Source organism: Stenella coeruleoalba, assembly GCF_951394435.1.
Source record: "Stenella coeruleoalba genome assembly, chromosome: 2".
In the NCBI taxonomy this organism is placed as follows: domain Eukaryota; kingdom Metazoa; phylum Chordata; class Mammalia; order Artiodactyla; family Delphinidae; genus Stenella; species Stenella coeruleoalba.
In genome coordinates, this window is record NC_137147.1 from 131590966 (window position 1) to 131613345 (window position 22380).

General features: G+C 35.0%; 1 protein-coding gene across 5 annotated transcripts in view; it reads right to left on the reverse strand.

Annotated features, from left to right (window-relative positions):
• Window positions 1-22380, reverse strand: part of SCAPER (S-phase cyclin A associated protein in the ER) — a 495741-nt gene that overhangs the window by 207670 nt on the left and 265691 nt on the right. For all 5 annotated transcript variants that reach the window (XM_079912990.1, XM_079912987.1, XM_079912988.1 and 2 more), the window contains one exon: window positions 19354-19480. In XM_079912990.1, coding sequence (XP_079769116.1) covers window positions 19354-19480 — 127 coding nt within the window. The remainder of the gene's footprint in view (window positions 1-19353; window positions 19481-22380) is intronic.

The window sequence follows — 22380 nt, forward strand, 5'->3', positions numbered from 1 at the left end:
ATTTTGCTGAGAATTTTTACATCAACATTCATCAGGAATTTTGACTTAACACTTTTTTTTCTTGTAGTGTCCTTATTTGGCTTTGATATCAGGGTAATGGTGGCATTGTAAAATGAGTAGACAGTATTCACTCCTCTTTGATTTTCTGGAATAGTTTGAGATGATCTGGAATTAATTCTTCTTTAAGTGTTTGGTAGAACTGACTAGTGAAACCATCTGGCCCTGGGCTTTTCTTTTTTGGGAGGTATTTGATTACTGATTCAAATCCTTATTTGTTATTTTTCTGTTCAGATTTTCTCTTTCTTCAGGATTCAGTTTTGGGAGGTTGTACATTTCCAGAAATGTAGCTATTTCTTCTAAGTTGTCCAATTTCTAGGTGTGTAATTGTTCACTGTAGTCTCTCATGATCCTTTGTGCTATCAGTTGTAATGTCTCTGGTTTCTTTTTTTCTTAGTCTATCTAAAGATTTGTTAGTTTTGTTTCTCTTTTCCAAAAATCAGCTTTCAATTTAACTGTCCTTTTCTAAATTTTTTTTTCTCTATTTCATGTATTCTGGCCTGATCATTTTTATTTCCTACCTTCTACTAACTTTGGGCTTAGTTTCTTCCTTTTCTAGGTACTTGAGGTACAAAATTAGGTTGAGATCTTTCTTTTTTCTTAATGTAGATGTTTATCATTATAAACTTCCTGTTAGAGCTGCTTTCATGGCACCCCATAAGTCATGGTATGTCATGCTTCTATTTTCGTTCAAGATCTTTTTAAAATTTCACTTTTTTTTTTCTTTTTTTGCAGTATGCGGGCCTCTCACTGCCGTGGCCTCTCCCATTGTGGAGCACAGGCTCCGTACGTGCAGGCTCAGCGGCCATGGCTCACAGGCCCAGCCGCTCTGCGGCACATGGGATCCTCCCAGACGGGGGCACGATCCCACGTCCCCCGCATCGGCAAGTGGACTCTCAACCACTGCACCACCAGGGCGGCCTTAAAATTTCACTTTTGATATTGGTTGTTTAGGAGTGTGATGTTTAATTTCCACATATTTGTGTATTTTCCAGTTTTCCTCCTGTTCTTGATATCTAGTTTCATACCACTGCAGCTGAAAAGATACTTGGTATGATTTCAGTTTTCTTAAATTTGCTAAGATTTGTTTTGTGACATAACATATGATCTATCCTGGTTAATGCTCCCTATGCACTTGAGAAGAGTATGTATTCTGCTACTGTTGGATGAAATGTTCTGTGTCTATTAGTCCATTTGGTCTAAAGTATAGTTTAAGTCCAATGTTTCCCTATTGATTTTGTCTGAATGATCTATCCATTATTGAAAGTGGGATATTAAAGTTCCCTTGTATTGTTGTCTATACCTCCCTTCAGATTTGTTAGTACTTTATATATTTAGGGGCTCTGATGTTCGATGTATATACATTTACAATTTTTATAGCCTCTTGATTATTTGACTCATAATTTTATTATTATATAATTACCTTCTTTTTCTCATTATAATTTTTGACTTAAAGTCTATTTTGTCTGAAATAATGTAGCTACCCCTGCTGTCCTTTGGTTTCCATTTGCATGGAATGTCTTTTTCCATGCCTTCACTTTCAGTCTATGTGTGTTGTTAAAGGCTGAAGTGAGTCACTTGTGGCCACCACATACTGAGGTCTTTTTAAAAATCCATTCAGCCACTCTATACATTTTGATTGGAGAATTTAATCAGTTTACATTTAACATAATCATTGATGGGTAAGGACTTGCTAAAGCCATCTTACTGTCTTCTGGCTACTTTGTAGTTCCCTTATCCTTTCTTCCTCTTTTGGTATGTACTATTTTGGGGGTTTTGTTTCTTGGTTACCATGAGGCTTACATAAAACAACTTATAACAGTCTCTTATAAACTGGTAATTTGGATTGCATACAAAAGTCTACCTTTTTAATCCCTTCCCCCATTTTATTTTTTGATGTTGCAACTTGCTGCCTCTTTTTATATTGTGTAATAATTAACAAACTATTGTAGCTGTAGTTACTTCTGATACTCTTGTCCTTGAACCTTTATACAAGAGTTAAGTGACTAACACACCACATTACATTATTAGAGTATTTCAAATTTGACCTTAACTTTACCAGTTTTATATTTTCATGCTACTAATTAGCATCATTTCATTTCAGCTTAAAAAACTCCTTTTAGCACTTCTTATAAGGCAGGGCTAATGTGATGAATTCCATCAGCTTTTGTTTATCTGGGAAAGTCTTTATCTCGCCTTCATTTCTGAAGGATAGCTTTGCTGGCTAACATATTCTTGGTTGGCAGTTTTTTCTTTCAGCACTTTGAAAATATCATCCTACTCTCTCCTGGCCCACATGGTTTCTGCTAAGAAATGCACTGATAGCCTTATTGGGGAGGGGTCCCTTGTATGTGAAGAATTTTGTTTCTCTAGCTGCTTTAAAAATTCCCTTTGTCTTTGACTTTAGACAATTTTATTATAATGTGTCTTGAAGATCATTTGGGATTGCAATTTTGGGGGCACCTATGAGTTTCATGAATTTGGATGTCTAAAACTCTTCCCAGATTCCCATATCTGTGAAGTTCTCAGGCATTATTTCTTTAAGTAAGCTTTCTCAAGAGACCCTTTCCTTCCCTCCCTTCTCCTAATTGGACTCCAATAATGCAGACTTTTTCTTAATGGTAGACCATGGTTCTTATTAGTTTTTCTTCACTCTTTTTCATTCTTTCTCAGGTAAATCTTACATCTCCATTTCTTTGGGGTCAGTTGCTGGAAAACTGTGTTCCTTTGATGGTATCATATTTCATTCATGTCTTGCATTGCTATCTTCTTGTTTAAAGAAGCCATCACCTCCTCTTTACTGACTGGCTTCAGTAGAAAAATTAATTTGGTCAGCCCTGTTAGGGATTCTAAGTTTTCTCAGAACTATGAATACACTTGCTGCATACTTCTTGCTCCTCTTCTGGGGGAATGTTAAGATTATACGCCTTCTCTTGATCCTGCAAAGCCAGGCCATGTGCTGACAGCCTCCCTTTTGCTTTCCCTAGGGTGGTGCTGAATGTTCATATTTGGGTGATTTCTCTCAATTCCCCAGAGTTGGGCCAGCTTTTTGTGTTGCTCATTAGCCACTGGCAGAGGTTTCTTCTTGCTGCTGTTAGAGGCATGCACTGGGAGCTGGCCAGGGGGTGTAGGTTTGTGTGGATGAGGTGCTGGGGTACTTGTGGACCAGTTGAGGGGATTCTAGGGCAAGGTGTCTTCAGCATCTCATGGGCGAGCTTCCTGATGGAGTCCACAATGTGGTTCATAGGATCCATGTCCCTTTGATGTTCTCCAAGAGCACTAGCTGCTGTTCTCCCAGTCACATCCAAACTCCTAGTCACACAGCATACCTCAGTATTGAGGATGGGGCTAAAAAGAAGTGGGTCTCTTTGGCAGCGTCCTGCCCAGCTGGGGAAGACTAACTCTAATATGCTCTCACAATTCCTCCTTGGGAGAAATCACAGGCCTAAAAGGTGTCTCATGGCACTGTGCTGTGCCTCCTTGGGGTAGAGGTGACACGTCCTCTTATCCTCTTCAGTGTATCCAATCTCAAAATTTTTTGCTCCAACAGTGTGATGGAACTTCCCCTAGGTCTAAATTGGTGTTCTTGGGCAGGGGGAAGACTATAGGAAATATTTAACCCACCATGTTGATGATATCACCAACTCTCATTTATTTCTTATTTAAAATTGGTTTAGTTATTCTCAACTTTATTTTTCTAAAGACTTTTAGAATTATCTTGTAATATTCCATGAAAAAGTTAATTGCAGTTTTAACTGAATTTAATTTATGTTTTAATTTGTAGAGAATTGACACTTTATAAGTCTTCACAATCACAAACATCAAGTATTTCCATTTGTTGAAACACTCTTTCCATAGAATCTCATAATTTTATCCCTAAAAGTCTTATTTTTTTAAAAAAGGTTATTCCTAGGCATATAATGGTTTCTGTTGTTATTAAGAATGAGATTAAAGCTTTTCTTTTTTACATTTGTAGTTTTTGGTCACTGGTGTCTAAGAACACAACTTAATTTGGTAAATGGATCCTGTAACCAGGAATCTTTATCGTCTTTTTGGTTTTAAGAATTTGTGAATTTTCCTGGATTCTCAACATAGACAAGCACCTTATCAGCAAATATACACAACTTTGTTTCTTTACTGCTTATCTGTTATTCAGGCATGATGTTCAGATATGTTAGCAACATACTTCACAGATATCAACCAATCAAAAGGAAGCAATGGCTTTAAACAATCCATTTGGCTGTACTGGTGCATATCAGCCAGTAATCAGCACTGCTTTTTCTTGTTATATTGAACAAGAAAATATATCGTCCAGGACCTTGAGGACAGTGAATCAATGTTTCATTATTAAATACGATGTTTTTTGCAGGTTTTTGGTAACCACCCTAAACTAGCCTCTTCTTCTTAAAATTAAATCTTTAAAATTGTTAAAAATTAGGAGTAAGTGTTGAATTTTAATTTATGCCTTTTCTGTTTCTACTAATACTGTTTTTCCCCTTTAATTTTAAAATGATGGTTTATATTAATTTATTTTTAGATGTTATATCAATCCTTTCATTTCTGTAATAAATAATAGTTGATTATGTTGCTACTAAATTTTAATTCTCACAACTGAAAGAGTTAGATATGCAATCCTACCCATATTTTTCAAAGGAGAAAAGTGAAGTTTCTGGTACTTCCCTGGTGGCGCAGTGGTTAAGACTCCACGCTCCCAATGCAGGGGCCAGGGTTCGATCCCTGCTCAGGGAACTAGATCCCACATGCATGCTGCAACTAAGAGTTCGCATGCCACAACTAAGGAGGCTGCATGCTGCAACTAAGGAGCCGGCGAGCTGCAACTAAGGAGCCCACCTGCCAAAACTAAGACCTGGTGCAACCAAATAAATAATAAAAAATAGATATATTAAAAAAAAGATTAATTAAAAAAAAGAAAAGTGAAGTTTCCTACAAAGGTTAATAATCTGGCTAATCTCACAGAGCTACTGCATGGCTGATCTGGAATTTGAATTCAGGCCCATAACTACAAAGCCTGTGGTCTTAATAGCTGCATTACATTGTATCAACATCTGCCGACTGCCTAATTATTGCCATGAATTTAACATAAATTATTTCATTTAATAGTCACACAATCCTTTGGGACGTGTCAACATCATACACTTTACTGACAGGAAAGACTGAAGCCCAGATAGATTAATTAATTTGTCCAGGTTCACAAAATAAATAGGTAGCAGGTTCTAGGCCCATGCTTTTAACATTGCTCTCATCTGCTTCCTTAATATCTGCCCATTGCTGGTGCAATTTTGACCAACATCACGTGCAACTTTCAACAATCCTCTATTTCTTCATAGTTCCTGAGAATGGAATAGAGGACAACATAGATGATTTAATTTATTCTAAGGCAGAGTTTCTCCAAATGTCCATTTAAGTATCTCTAATGTCAGAAAAAAAGTGAATTTCCAGGGACATGGGGGGTATACACCTAGTAACAGCAAGAAGCATCTTCATGAGTATCTTGTTTCAAAAATAAAAAAATGTTGCATTCCTTTCCATGATATCATCTATGTTTATTTTAACCAGAAAATAGTTTTATATGACATACTATTGAGGAGGAAAATAGTTTTCTACTTGCCTTACTTCATACACAAGGTATCTGCCATGGAGTCTATTAATGTAAAAAAAATGAGCTGAACTGAAGACAGCTAGCATCAAGGTCCTTATACAGGCAATTTCTCATTTTTTAGTGTCACTATTTCCGAGAACCCAGACTTATATAAATGTGGTTAAAAACAGTAAGTGTTTACTCACTGCATCCAGCAGTCAACAACTAAGGTGAGCCCAAGAGTAGAATATTGCCAGAGAGGTAGCATGATGGAATACCGTCAGGCTGCTATGGGAAGAAACTTCAAAAAGCACATCTTACTGACAGGTAAAATCACTCATATCATGTGCTGGGCTGAAAGGATCTCTTATACAGCATTGTCTATTTACTTATTTATTTAAAATCATAACAACAATGTACTCAACAAGAACTTTATTAGTGAAGAAATAACTCTAACAATTTGTTCTTAATATTATCAGTAGCATTGTCATTTTTAGCAATGTAAATGAAGATTAAATAATTCATGGTCCTACTTCTGGTTCTCAAACATGATTTTCATGACATTTCTTGCCTAATACAATAATTGACATGCTTTGGTTAAAATTTATCAATTATTTGCCACAAAGTATTTATTCAAGAGATAATACTAAAATAGTCTTTTTCACAAAAACCTGAGTGTAAAAAATTTTTTAACAATTTTTTTTGTCGCTAATATTTGCATAAAACTGACACTCCAGGGAAGTGTACTTTTGTATCTAATAGCTTTGAGAAGCCCCCCTTAGCAATGTTCTAGGGAAAGGTGATTAACGACAGTATATCGGCATTCACCTAGCTAGATGAGTAGTGAACTTGGTTTTGCTTTCTCATGCTTAGCTCTCTTTAAGCACACCATAATCTCTCTACTTCTAAGAAGAAATGAAAAATAACCACCAAAAGGTGTGTAGCTGGGATTCAGTTATAAATAACTCTAATGTCCTATAGTTCTGGTCAGTGAACTGAATACTTTTCTGAATGAGGACCTGCACTGTTCAGTCAACACAGACAGACATTCTCTTTTTAAACTAAATCCTCTACGTGTGATACTTTTCTAAGTAGAAGATGACACACAGCTGTTTTCCAAGATTTGCAACATGGTTTGATATGAAACAGGTTGATCCTCAGTTACACAACTAGCTAACAACTCTAACAGCCATTTCTCAAAATGCTGCTGTTACAGACATTAATATCCTTCCAGTCTTAATTTATATTAAAAGTATGATTTAAAATGATACTAGAAGGTACCTCATTCAAAAATGGGAAACTAAGCAATTAAGATAAGCTCTCCTGCTGAAAACAACCAAAAAAGCTGAATAAAACATTTTTATTATTCTAAACAAATTAAAGCTACCAGAGAGAGAACTGCAAGTCAAAAATCCAGTAGAAGGTAAAAACCAAGAGACAGAAGCACAGCCCTCAAAGCTGCTTTTGCTGATCCATGAGAAACAGTTACAAAATGACACAAATTAAACCATTCCAAAAAAGATTGAAAAGTTTCATCCTCATGATAAGCCTGAAATGGAAGTCAGCCAGCCAATCCACATACTTGCAGCATGTTTAGGACACCCAAGTGGCCTGGGGAACCTTAGACCTTGAACTTGAATTAACATGGTTCCAGAAACATTAGTACTCTTAGCACCTACCAAAAATAAATGAAAATATTTCCAGAGGAAGGCACCATCATATTAGGTTTTCAATTATTCTTAAAAATTGTTCAAATACAATGACCACAAAACACATGTAAATAAATTTTAAAAGACTGAAATTATACAAAGTATCTTCTCTAACCACAAAAGAATGAAATTAGAAATCAGTAACAGAAGAAAGTCTGGAAAACTCACAAATATGTGGAAATTAAACAATACATTCTTGCACAACCAATGGGTCAAAGAAGAAATCACAAGGGAAATTAGAAAATACTTTGAAATAAGTGAAAATTAAAACACAATATAACAAAACTTATGGGATTCACTGAAAGCAGTGCTCAGAGGAAAATTTATAGATGTAAATATCTGCTTTAAAAACAACAAAGATCTCAGATCAATAACTTAACTTTACACTTTAAGGAAGTAGAAGACCAAACTAAGCTCAAAGCTAACCCAAAACTAAAAGAAATAAAGATTAGAGTGGTGATAAACAAAATAGAGAACAGAAAAGCAAAAGAGAAAAATCAATGAAATCAAAGTTGGTTCTTTGAAAAGATCAAAAACATTGACAAACCTTTAGCTAGACTAAAGAAAAAAGAGAAGATTCAAATGACTAAAATCAGAAATGAAAGTGGGGATGTTACTATTGACCTTACAGAAATAGAAAGGATTATGACAGCATACTATGATCAATTATATGCCAGCAAGTTAGATAACCTAGATGAAATGGACAAATTCCTAGAAACATGCAAACTACTAAAACTGAGTTAAGAAGGAATAGAAAACTGGAATATATTTGTTAACAAGCAAAGAGACTGAATCAGTAATCAAAAACCTCTCAACAAAGAAAAGCCTCGAACCAGATGGTTTCACTGGTCAATTCTACCAAACATTTAAAGAATTAATACCAATCCTTCTCAAATTATTCCAAAACACAGAAGTAGAGAGAACACTTCTTATATCATTCTATGAGGCCTGTATCATCCTGATAATACAGCTAGACAAAGATATCAGAAGAAATTCTAGACTAGTACCCCCTATGAGTATAGATGCAAAAGTTCTCAACAATTACAATTATCAGCATGTAATGAAAAATAAACAGGTTAAAAAGGAAACAAGACATCACAAGAAAGAACGTGTAAAAACACACACTGAAAGATGTGAGATATTAAGGTTATTAGACACCGATTGTAAAATGTTTTCTGTGTATAAATAAAAAATAAGCTTGAAAATATCTGCAAAGAACATGCAATTATAAAAAAGGTCATAGCAGGTGTGAAAAAGAGCAAACAGGCTTTCTAGACATAGAAAATTGAATACTGTGGTTAAAATTAAGAATCTCATGGATAGTTTTAAGAGTGTATCAGAGACAACTGGGGAGAGAATAAATTAAAACAGAGAAGCTAGAAGAAACTCACATATCTACAAAACTTTGATTTACAACAGATGAGGCACCAAAGAACAGTAGGGGAAACTAGTCTTTTCAATAAATGGTGCTCAAAAAATTAAGCACCCAGATGGAAAAAAAAAATGAAATTAAACCTTACAATAAGCAGAAAAATTAATTCCAGGCAGATAATAAACTAAAAGTAAAGGCAAAACTATAAAACTTCAAGAATAAAATATAGAAAAAGACTTCTTGACTCAGGAATGGGACAATAGTTTATAAAGAGCAAAAACTATTAACCATAGAATACTGATAACTCTTTGCACACTAAAATTAAGAAATACTATATGATACCACTTATATGTGGAATCTAGAAAATACAACAAGCTAGTGAACAAAACAAAAAAGAAACAGACTCACAGATATAGAGAACAAACCAGTGGTTACCGGGGGGGAGAAGGACGGGGGGACACTACCATATTGTGGTAGTAGATTAAGAGGTACATGCTATTATGTATAAAATAAGCTACAAGTATATATTGTACAACACAGGGAATATAGCCAGTATTTTATAATAACTATAAATTGAGTATAACCTTTAAAAATTGTGAATCACTATATTGTACACTTGTAACTTATATAATATTGTATATAAACTATACTTCAGTTTTTAAAAAAAGAACTGTTCATCAAAAGAACCAAAAGAGAGTAAAAAGACAGCTGAGTAATAGAAATAGGTATCTTTAATACACTTCAAAAACATAGAACTGGTATCCAGAACGTAGAAAGAATTCTTACAAATCAGCAGAAAAGTGAGCAAAAGATTTGAACAGGCATGTCACAAGAGAATTCAAATGACCAAGCAATATGAATAGGTGCCCAAACCTACCTGCCAATAGAGATGCACATTAAACTACAGCAAGCATACTACTACATACCCACAAGATTGGCAAAAATTAAAAAGTCTGATAACATCAAGTGTTAGAAAAGGAGAAAGAAACAGGACTTTTATACTCTGCTGTCAGTAGAGTGGCTTGGTACAACTTATCTGGAAAACAATACAGCATTATCAAGAAAAGTTAAAGGTACACATACCCTATAACCCAGGAATTCCACTCCTTAGGGAAATTCTTGCACATGAGTACAAGAATACATGTTTAGAAGCACATTTTTTATAAAAACAACCCAAATTTCCATCAATGGTGAAATGGGTAAGTGCTACTGTGGCAAATTTATATAATGACACAGTACATACAGCAATGGAAAAAACCCTCTACACAACATAAATTCTTAAATACATAAACCTGATAGACGCCAAGACACAAAAATACAGAGAGTAGCATTCCATTTATATAAAGTTCGAAACTAGACATGTTTAAACTAACATATATTATTTAGGAATGGATCCTTAGGGAGTAAAACCATACAGAAAATTTTTAAAAAGTGGTTTCCAAAAAGTCAAAGTAATAATTTATCCAAATATTAAAAGAAATGCATGATTGGCAAAATAAATGTAGGTGGGTTGCAGGGTTCGAGATGCTGGCAATGTTCTATTTCTCGAACAAGTAGTCACCAGGGTTTCTTGCTGTTATAATTATTCATTTTTCTGTGCAAGTGTGTTTTACACAAATTTCTGTGTGTTGTATTACATAAGAGGTTTTTTTTTAAGACGAGGTTTTTTAAAAAGAATTTTAAAAGAGTTTACAAAGAGTTAATGTGCATAATCAGAAAATATCACAAGTTGTGTAAAAAAACGTTACTATAAGCTAGCAGTACAAATATTCATCACTGAGTTTTTATAACAAATTTATTTGCTTTTAAAAGAGCACTCTTCAAAAAGAAGCCACAATAAGTGATTTCACACGAGATGACTAAAATAGTGTGTTTTTATAAAGGCAAGCCTCAACATCTGAAAAATAATATAAGCTATTTTGGAATCATGATTATCTAATTTTTTTTGTTTTTTACTGAGACATAGTTTACATAAAATGCACAGATTTAAGTATTTGGTTTGATGACTTTTGGCAATTGGACACACCTATATAACCACATCTAAAACAAAATACACAAACACTTCCTCCTTTCTTTTCCTTCACTGTTTCTTTTTAAAAAATACAAACCATATACATATTAAATTTCTGTATGATTCTTAAAATAACAATTCCATTTTCCTTATATTAATTGTCTAATGCAAGCTAGTTGAAGAAGTATCAGAAACATTTTCATTTTACTTTGGGCCATACGATACACTTGTCACCTTCTGACAAGATATGGGTGTCATACAAGCTATACAGTTACTTGGCAGCTGCTACGAGGAAACAACTACATAAATTGAGAACACAGTAAGTGAGGGGATCAAAATAAGACGATCCTACGACTGAATGTTTTCCAGTTCCTCTCAAACTGAAGAGTTCCAGCTGAAAATAAGAGAAGTAAAACCTAATGCAACCATGAGGTTTGGAGGATAGACAGTGTCTACCAGGACCTGGACACAATTTTCTGAACACAATTAGGTTGAAAAAGCTCTTAGGGATTAGTGGTTTATCTTCTCTAGGCATGTGTCAAATAGCCACAAAAAGCAGAAAAAAGGGGAGTGGGGTGAGGAAGGATTTCTACCTTTCTACCTTCCACAGTTTTTTGTTGGTGGAATTTTGCAAGATAAATTTCAAAAACACCAAAGTAGGACGGGGTTTGCTATAGGTATGACAAAGTCAATTGTGATTTGACATCTCAATTCAGTTAAATTATGAATGCTGTCAGCTACGTGGTTTACTTATTCAGGTTCAAGAGATTCACAGCTGAATCCCTATTTAAATTTGGCAGGATTCTAAAAAAGTCAGGAAAGGCAACTGGACAAAATCCACGTCCAATCCATTTGCTTAAAGTGTTTACTTATAGTAACAGCATACAAATGTCTCATGTTACTGATAAACCACAGAAAGCTTGTGGGATGCTGTTACTATCCAAACTTAAATGTAATGTTCATTATGGCAGAGTAATGAGAAAGTCAATAAAAATACAAATCACATTTACTTAGAACCAATTTAATACAATGGCAAGTATGATGAAAGTGCCTTTGCATATATGAGAATGTTTTAGAAACTCTTATTTGAAATAATTAAACATTTCTGCAACAGAAGTGTCTTAGGAGCAATTTATTTTAACTTGAACTTTAATTATATTGTGAAACATAAACATACATTAAGACAGGAAAAAAAAGAAAACATTTAGTACAATTTTAAAGAATAATTATAATTTGAACATAACATCACCATCTGGTCAAGAAAAAAGAAGACTAGAAGCACTCAAGAAGCCACTTAGGTAAATCTTCCTGATCATACCATTCACCCTCCTCTTTGGATAATCATTATCCTGATTTTGACGAGAAATATTTTCCGTATCTTCTTTATAGTTTTACCCCCTATGTATACAGTCTAAAAGAATAATGTTACCTTTGCCTATCCTTAAAGTTTATGTAACTGGAAATGTAACAGTATATAAATATATTTTGGCGACTTGTGACTACACATTGTGAGATACACCCATGTTGTTACCCATAACTGTAGTTCATTCATTTTTTTTTAAACATCCTTATTGGAGTATAATTGCTTTACAGTGGTGTGTTAGTTTCTGCTTTATAACAAAGTGAATCAGCTACACATATGCATTTATCCCCATATCTCCTCCCTCTTGCATCTCCCCATTCATTTTTACTGTTGAACAATATTCCATTACATGAACATACCATAATTAATATATTCAGCTGTTGATGGATACTTGGGTTATCTTCCATATTTGGTAATTATAAACAATGCTGCTATTGAACATTTGTGTACGTGTCTCCTGGTGCATATATGCATTAATTTCTCTAGGGTATAAACCTAGAAGTAAAATATGATATGCATGCCTTCAACTTTAATTGATCCTGGGCATACATCAGAGAAAACCATAATTCAAAAAGATACGTACACCCCAAGGTTCACTGCAGCACTACTTACAATAGCCAGGACATGGAAGCAACTTAAATGTCCATCAACGGATGAATGGATAAAGAAGATATGGTACATATATAATACGATGGAATATTACTCAGCCATAAAAAGAACAAAATAATGCCATTTTCAGCAACATGGATGGACCTAGAGATTGTCATACTGAGCGAAGTAAGTCAGACAGAGACAAATATCATATGATATCACTTACATGTGGAGTCTAAAAAAATGGTACAAATGAACTTATATACAAAACAGAAACAGAGTCACAGATATAGAAAACAAACTGATGGTTACCAAAGGGGAAAGTGGAGGGGTGGATAAATTGGGAGATTGGGATTGACATATACACGCTACTATATATATTGATAAAATAGATAACTAATAAGAACCTACTGTATAGCACAGGGAAACTCTACTCAATACTATAATGAACTATATGGGAAAAGAATCTAAAAAAGAGTGGATATATGCATATGTATAACTGATTCACTTTGCTGTACAGCAGAAACTAACACAACATTGTAAATCAACTATACTCCAATAAAAATTAATTAAAAAAATAAACTTGTAGTACCAAGTTATATTATCACAAACAGTGTATGAGCATTCCCATTGCTCTAGATCTTTGCTGATACTTGGTATTTTCAGTGTTTAATTTTTGCCATTGTGATAGGTGAATCACAGTACCACACTGCGTTTTTTATTTGGATTTTCCTGATCAATAAAGAGATTGACTATCTTTGCATATATTTATTGGCTAATTAAGTTTCTCCTTTTGGTTTTGTTTTGGTTTGGTTTTTTTCCGCTGCACTGTGTGGCATGTGGGATCTTAGTTCCCCGACCAGGGATCAAACCTGTGTCCCCTGCATTGGGAGTAAGTTCCTCCTTTTGGAATGCCTATTCTCTTGATCATTTTCCTACTGGGTTGTTGGTAGGTTTTTTTTTTTTCCCTCATTAATTTGTAGGAATTCCTTATATACTCTGGATACCCTTCTTCATGGGTTGTACATATAAAGATCTTCTCCCATTCTGTTCTCTTGTCTTTCTACTCTTTTTTCTGGTGTCTTTTGAGGAACAGAAGTTCCTATTTTAATGCAAATTTATCAACACTTCCCTTTATGGTTAATGTCTTTTTTTGTCCAGGCAAAACCCCAAAGTCAAGAAGATATTCTTCTCTTATTTCCGAAAGGCTTTTTTTTCTTTTTACATTTAGGTCAATCTGGAATTAATTTTTTGTTTATGATGTGAGGTAAGGTCAAGTTTCATTTTTTAAAAATAAGGATATTTAATCATTATAGCATCATTCACAAAATAGACCATACTTTCCCCTAGTGCTTTACAGTGCCTCCTTTTTCCATACATACATAAACAGGCATACACATTTGAATAGGACTATTTATGTTTTTAATTGTGTTCCATTTTTCTTTTTCTCCATCTTTGCTCCAACAGCACACTTTCTTAATTACTGCAGCTTTAAGCAAGAGATATGAATAATCTAATCCATGAACATGATAGATTTATTCCTATATAATATTTTGATATCATAAATACAATTGATTTTTTTTATACTCTCCTTGTATCTAGTGGCCTTGTTAAACTTATTTATTAGCTTATGATGTTAGCTATGTTTTTTTTTTTTGTAGATACAATTTGTCAGATTAAGGAAATTCCATTCTATTCCTGGTTTACCATCATGAATTGTTTGGCTGCTGAATTTACCAAATGTTTTAACTGCATCTTTCGAGATGATCATTTTTTTTCTTTTTTCTTCTATTAATATAAGCTATGATTGATTTTCCAACATTAAACCGAACTTGAATATCCTGAATAAATCCAACTTTCTTGTTATATATTATTCTTTTAATACATTGCATGATTCGGTTTGCCAAAATTTTGTTTAGGAAATCTGAATCCAAGTTCATGAATGAGATCGGCTTGTAATACGATTTTCTCCAATTTCACTATGATGTCTGTAGGTGTGTATTTGTCTTTATTTACCTGGCTTGAGCTTCATTTGGCTTCATGAATCTGTGGGTTGATTTAGAAGTTTTAGAAAGTGCTAAATGATGATGACTTCAAATAATGTTTCTACTCCTCTACTCTCCTTCTGAATAACTATACATACATTAGGCATTCTCACTACATATTATATGCCTCTTACACTCTTCTCTGTGTTTTCCATGTCATCTTCTCTCCATGTTTCAGTCTGGATTCTTTCTTATGACCTACCTTACAGTATACTAATTCCCTGTCCAGCTGGTTTATTCTGCTGTTATCTCACGTACAGTTTTCTTGATTTTAATTACTAAAATATTCAGTTCCAAAACTTCTATTTTCTTTCAAATGTGCTGTACCTTTAAAAAAATAATTAATACTTATATCGTTGAACATAATAGGCATAGTTCTAGAGCTCCTATTGGCCTGTTTCTATTGATTTTTATCCATGTTGTCTTGCCTTTTATACGCCTAATTATCTTTCTCTGTCAGACAGTATATTTGAAAATTATTTTGTTGAAGTAATTTGAGACTTAGGTTGATTATTATCTTCCTCCAGAGTAGACTATCCATTTGCTTTTGTTAGGTACCTGGGGGTATTAGCAATTCAAGATCACTTTACTGCTTTTTCCAATGATGGGATTTTCCCAGCTACCCAGATGATTTGCCGTTTATCTGCTGTCTGTGCAACGACTGGCATACTTCCTGTTTACAGTTCAGTCCTTTAAGGTCCCAACCCAAAACATGGGTTTTTGGCCACTGTCCTACGACTTACAGTTCTAGACTCCAACAATTTTTCCCCACCAGTTCTGCAATAATATCAAAAGTACTACTCAGCTTCTCATCTGCCCCTTTTGGATCACCAATTGTACCCAGCCCCAAAATGCCTGCCATGTTCCCAGATCTTAGACCAGTAATTCTTCACTACTTTATTAGCAATTCAGTTCCAGTTTGTATTTTGTCTAGCTTTATTCATTGTCATCAGTGAGAGGACTATTCTGAGTTACCTCCTCTGTCATTGCTGTTAGGTCTATAACTAAATATTTTCAAGCTTATCTTTTGTTTCCTTAACACGTAAAAGAACAGTTTTATGATCTGTGACTGGTATTTACAAAGCCTTACAGTTCTAGTTTCTGCTTGCTCTTACTCATAATGACTTATCCACTTTTGTGCTTGTTTTTTGACTGCAGCTATTCGTTCTTATAAAATTACTTGACAAAAATTACCTGAGGCCTAGGATAAAGGTGTCTTCTTCCAATTAGGACTCGCATTTCCTTCTGCCAGGTTTCTAGGGGATGCTACTAACCAATCTGGGACTATTTTAAACTCACTTCACCATTTGATATAATACAGGTAATGTGAACTTGGACTGCAAATCTACTCCAGGGCTGGATTATGGTTATAACTTCTGCACTATACCGAGACACATTCTTTGCAGTCTCTGAGGTCAGGTGAGAGGGTTCACCATGACGTCGGGGAGCAGGCTATGGTGGTTTTGGTGAAGGGAAAATCTCCTATTAGACTTCATACCTTAGGTAGCCCTTAGGCTTTTACTTTTGTCTCCCTACCCCATGAGGCCTGCAAAATCGTAATTCACATTTGCCAGCCTGGCAAATACTCTTGGGGCATTCAGTTATAAGCAAAACTGTCTAAACTCTTGCTTTTTCTTTGGCCTGATAACTCTTTATTTCTCCTTAGCTCTTTGATGCTTTTAAGAAAATTACTTTTAAATTTTTTCCAGAATTTTTAGATGTTTTTGATGGTAGAGTTGGTGCAAGTCCCCTAGATCACCATATTTCTTACAGAAGTGGCTGCGGTTTGTTAAAAAGCATAATACATGCAAGAAAGCTTACAAACGTTTTATTTCTGAACAGAATCAGAGAACCCAAAAAGCCAGAAGGGACGTGAGACACACAGGAAGTATTCCAAAACCCAGGTCTCCTCAGTTTCCAAACCTCTTTTGTGACAAGAGCATTTTTGTGCATCACACATTTAACCTGTTAGTCCTAAAAACATTTCTCAGAACTTCAGAAAAATTACCTAAGGAAACTGTGTCAAAGCAGTAACAGAAAGCATCAGTGTGTTGAGGTCTAAATTAGAGGACAAAGACCTCAAGATTAATCTCTCACCATTCCTCAGTGAGTGCCTGCCCAAGTTCTACCAGTCCCCCACCCCCACCCCCATCACTTCTAGGCTGTCTTCAAATCCTTCACTGGGTACTTGGCTTTGGTGTTAATGATTTTGTTACTCCAGGCAGTTTTCCAAACAAAAAGGAATGGTTATTTATAATTCCTAGACTGAAATCATAAATACCATCAGCTGAATTACACTGAAATGTCCGTATAACTCTATGAACAGAAGTTCACATAAAGTTAGTCTGTCTTGGCTAGGTAAAAAGGATTTTAGTTATAAAAGTTGCAAAAGGATCTTATTGTAGGTAAGTTTAGACTCTTAGGTGGTCCTGCAGTGTATACTCTGAGGACAGCTTTGCAGCAAGGTTCCTGACACAGATCATTTAGGCTGGGAGCCAGACAACATTTTTCTCCCTCAAATTATAAGGGATCAGTGGTATTCCAGTAAATTGCCCCTTTGTGAATGAAATAACTTTACTTAGATTTTCATACTGAAATACCATACTGAATACCTTTCTTATACAGATCATTTTACTTTTTCCTCAAAAATTTTGTGATTACTTCAGTCTGAAACAGTATTCATGAGATACGGTATACATGGTGGTATCTTCAAGCAAATGCCTTTTAGTTCAAAGTATAAGTACCCTTTATAAAAAAAAAATCAGTATCTGCTAATTTTAAAATAATTAGAGATTTTTCCAAGGTATATAAAACCTCCAAACACTCCACCTAGTACATGTTGGACAACTAACAGCTTCTGAACTCTCTCATACTCTGAAAGGGGCATGTTATACAGAAAGAACTGACTCTATGTGGCTCTGCCATGATATCACAGTGAATATGCTGCTCTCAGTTCCTATAGAGGATTGTATTTTCTGATGCCAAAATGCAGCTGAGCACTATCTTGTAAAGCTGATCATTTATATGACTGAAAACCTGGTAATTCCACCCATGAGGCATATCCCCTAGAGTAGAACACTGATTCTCAAAGTATAGTCCCTGGACCAGCAGCATCAGTGTCACTTGGGAACATATTAGAAATACAAATTCTTGGGACCCACTCCAGACCAACTGAATCAGAAATCCAAGGTGTTTTAACAAGTCCTCTAGGTGATTCTGATGCAGACTAAAGTCTGAGGCTCCCTGCTTTAGAGAAATTCTTGTTCACTTGCTCTGATACAAGAATTGTTTGAGCAGAATTGCCCCTTCTCTCTCTACCTCTCCCCACCGCCCCCCCACAAACATCCAATCCCAAAAATGAACATCTACTGTCAGGAGAACAATATAAAAAAATGTACTACTAACACAATGTAGTACTCACTATACAACAGAGAAAATAAATGAAAAACAGCTACATTTACAAACTTAAATAAAACTTAGACCCATAATTTTGATTGAAAAAAATCACGTTAAGTCTGCAGTGTGATATTTTATAAAGGTTAAACACAAGCAAAACTAAATAATATATTATTTAAATATATATTTATGTGATAAAGCAATAACACTATTTTTAAAAAACAAAGAAAGGATACCCCTTTAATTCTGTACAGTACTTCTCTCAGAGGGAGCAGAGGCAAGGGGATAGGGTGAGGAAGGAACACAGTGGGAACCATAAATGTACTGGGATCAATCTAGTTCTTAGGTTGGTCATGAGATTGCAGCTGTTCACGTATTTATGTAATTTTTATCACTACATTCTTTTGTATATATAAAATATTATATAATACATTTTAAACCCAGAAAACAAAAAAATGCAGCTCATAAACAAAGATAGTCATTACCTTAAGTAGAAAAATTAGAAACCACCTAAGTGATATAAATTGTGTAAATTGTGATATGTTCATTCAGTAAAAAAGAATTTTAAAATATATGAGAAAAAATTTATGATAAAATGAGTTAGATAAAATAATGTAAAAAATGTACAGTAAAAGGATTAGAAAAAATACAATAAAATGTCAATAGTGGGTATTACAGGGAGTTTTGTTTCTTCTTTGTACATTTAAATTTTTCTATAGTGAATAATAAATACTTTAAAAATCATTAAGGATTTTTAAAACTGTCACTGAAACATTTAATAACTCTAAGTCATTAAAGAAAACTACCAAATCTTCCATTGGAAACAGGAAGGAAGTTGGTATTTTGTGAAAATCTGTGATATATGAGCTTTATAATTCAAAGTTTTATATTTTCTGCCATAAAACTGTGTATCTTTACTACTCTGATTTCATTTAAAATAATTTCATGTTGTTTGTGTGGGAGGAAATATGACTGAGAAAACCATGACCTAAAGAATATATTTTTGCCATAGAGGACGTCAATTAAAACAACTAAAAACAACTTCGATATCCTTAAAAACAAAAAGAAAAAATATCCACCAATGGTTGACCAGCTTTTGGAAACACCGAAGAAACACATATACTGAGAGTCTGCCTTATAGCCCCAGGGCCCATCATAATAAGAAAGAAACATAAAGATTAAGGCCAGAGGCCAGAGATTAGTTACATACCTCTTTTTCCAATATTCTAGCGACCTCACCAAGGGTACGATCTAAAGCAGAAACCTTATTGTTTGCCCATGAGCCACTGTCTTGTACTTGTAGTTGTTTTAGAAGATCTTTGGCTAATCGCTGAAGCCTTGGATACAAAATGAAAGAGAAGAATGGCATGAATGTATTAGACTATAATATTTCGTTTTCCTAAATATTTTTAAACAAAAGTTACTTTCATTATTGCATTAGAAACTGCTTCATAGAGCACCTAAGGGGAAGAAAAACAAACCACTCCTAAGGCTGGTATTATCCTATGTTCACAAACATCAATCTAGTCCTTGTGACACAAAATAGATCTAGAGGACAGTACTGTCCATTCACAGGATTAGCTGGAGCAATTGCTGCCATCAGTTTCCACGTGACCCTTAAACTAGAACAGAATTGGAGATGGGGAAAGGTGAGAGTATGATGGCAGAGAAAATGAGTATAAGACCCTGAGCAGGTTTTCATATTTTGATTTAAATCTTCAAGGTAGCCTTGGATACCATGTTATAAGCACTGTAAACTCTCAGAATATCAAACTCTCCATTTTCCAATTTACAGGCAATTTGGGGATTTCCTGCCACTGCTGATGTCATTTAGACAATAGAGCAATTATTTCCTTTTCACCAAGAATAACACATATTTCCTAGATCGTAAGATTCTTTAGTAAGGGGAACGTATGTAATATTTCTTTGAAGCCCTTACTTCTTCTGTTTCATATACCTTACTCTTTGATCAATCTTCCTCTCCTTTCAACTTACTTGCTTGAGTATCCTACCAGCAGATACTCACCAGACACTTTCCCAGATCTCTCCACTTTTCCCCTACGCATCATCTCCCTGTTGCCTTACTTCCATTTTTATCTATGATTGATTCCATAGGCCATCATTATAATCACTTTCTTGTAAACGTGTGCTACATTCCCTTTCTGTTGTTCTGTTACTCCTACAGCTAACCCCCAGCCATGGTAACAATCATTAATGTTTGTTTAGTGGGCCAGGCATCCCTCTCAGTGCCTTGCATACATTAATTTATTTAGCTGGATTAGTGAACATCTGCCTGCCTTTTCCATTTTTGATACTGAGAAACAGTCATACCATGCAAAAGACTGGTATGACTACAGATTCAGAATCTTACTAATATACGTTTGTCTAGTCTGCTCACTCTCCTACAAAGACTTGCTTCATATATTGCTCAATCTCCTCACAACTCCACCCATTCCTTTCTCCCCATTACTTTCACATATGAAGATCTTACATCTTATAGAGAAAATGGAAGCTACTGGAACCAGGAAATCTTTCTGCCACAAAATCTACAAGGATATCAGCACTTCACCCATACTCTCCCTTATTTCTCCTATTACAATCAAGGAAGACTGATTCCTCCCATGTAGGGCTAGTCTTGCCACACAGGCTCTGTATGCACGAGGTCTTCCTGGATCTAAATCCCGCTCTTCCTGCTTCAGTGTCTTTGCAAATGCTATTCATTCATTCCTCTGAAATGCTTCCCCCACCTCCACATTATCTAGAAAATTCCTACTTATCCCTAAGTTTTTAGGCCAAACATTGCTTTCTCTGATTTGACTATTCCTTCAAATCACTTATTACAAGTCTCTCCCATGCAGAGATTTACAACAGAACTTTTGGTAATGATGGGAATGTTCCATATCTGTACTGTCCAACATGGTGGCTGCTAGCCAAATGTACCCATTGTGCGCTTGAAATATAGTTAGTGTGACTGAGGAACTAAATTTTAAGTTTTATTTAATTTTAGTAATTTAAAAAGCCATATGTGGCTAGAAGCTATCATACTGGACAGTGCAGAAGCACAGTATTAACTTCATAAGACAGGGTTCTTTTCTTTTTTCTATTATTAATTAATTTATTTATTTTTGGCTGCATTGGGTCTTCCTTGCTGCACATGGGCTTTCTCTAGTTGCAGCGAGCGGGGGCTACTCTTCGTTGTGGTGCACGGGCTTCTCATCGTGGGGGATTCTCTTTGTTGTGGAGCACAGGCTCTAGGTGCGAGGGCTTCAGTAGTTGTGGCATGCGGGCTCAGTAGTTGTGACTCGTGGGCTCTAGAGCACAGGCTCAGTAGTTGTGGTGCACAGGCTTAGTTGCTCCGTGGCATGTGGGATCTTCCTGCACCAGGGATCGAACCTGTGTCCCCTGCATTGGCAGGTGGATTCTTAACCACTGCACCACTACAGAAATCCCGAGACAGGGTTCTTGTCGACCCATTCACCATCTTATCCGTAGCACCTCTAGATAAGTACCCTCAATAGATATTTAATGATGAATGGTCTAAGAAGAAATTTCTTCTTTACATTAATATTAATAGTATCCATAACCTCATATGTTACAAAATGCTTTCATGTACATGATCATTTTTAGTCCTCTGAAAAACACTGTCCATCCCTGTTTGAAAAATGACGACGCCAAGGCTCAGGCAAATTAGGTGACTTTCCCAAGGCCTCACGACTGGTAAATGTATTATTGGGACTAGAAACCTAGGCCTTTAATCTTCAAATTTCATGCTTTGTCTCCACACCATATTAGTCAATTCAAATAAGGAAATTTCATTCACAAATGAATAATATCTTAGAATATAATTTCATCTAGAAATGTATTTATGTAAAAAAACTGAACTCCTCAAAGAATACAACAGTAATTGCAGCTCAAAAAGGCCCTGGTGAACTCCAGTTTAAACCTAAGCTATCCATATGAAGTTTACTTCGATAAGTCAAGGAATAAATACAAACTCTAAAATCAGAAATACCTATGCTTAAACTCTGGCTCCAGAACATACCACATATGTAAACCCTGGGGAGGTTATTTATCTACTTTCAATCTCAGTTTCTTCAACTTGAAAGTGGAGATTTTATATATATATATATATTTTTTTTTTCTTTCAGAGCTTCTGAAGATTAGAGATAATTAATGTAATGTACCTAACAGCATTCACTAAAGTAGACATTCAATAAATGACCAACTCTTATTACTA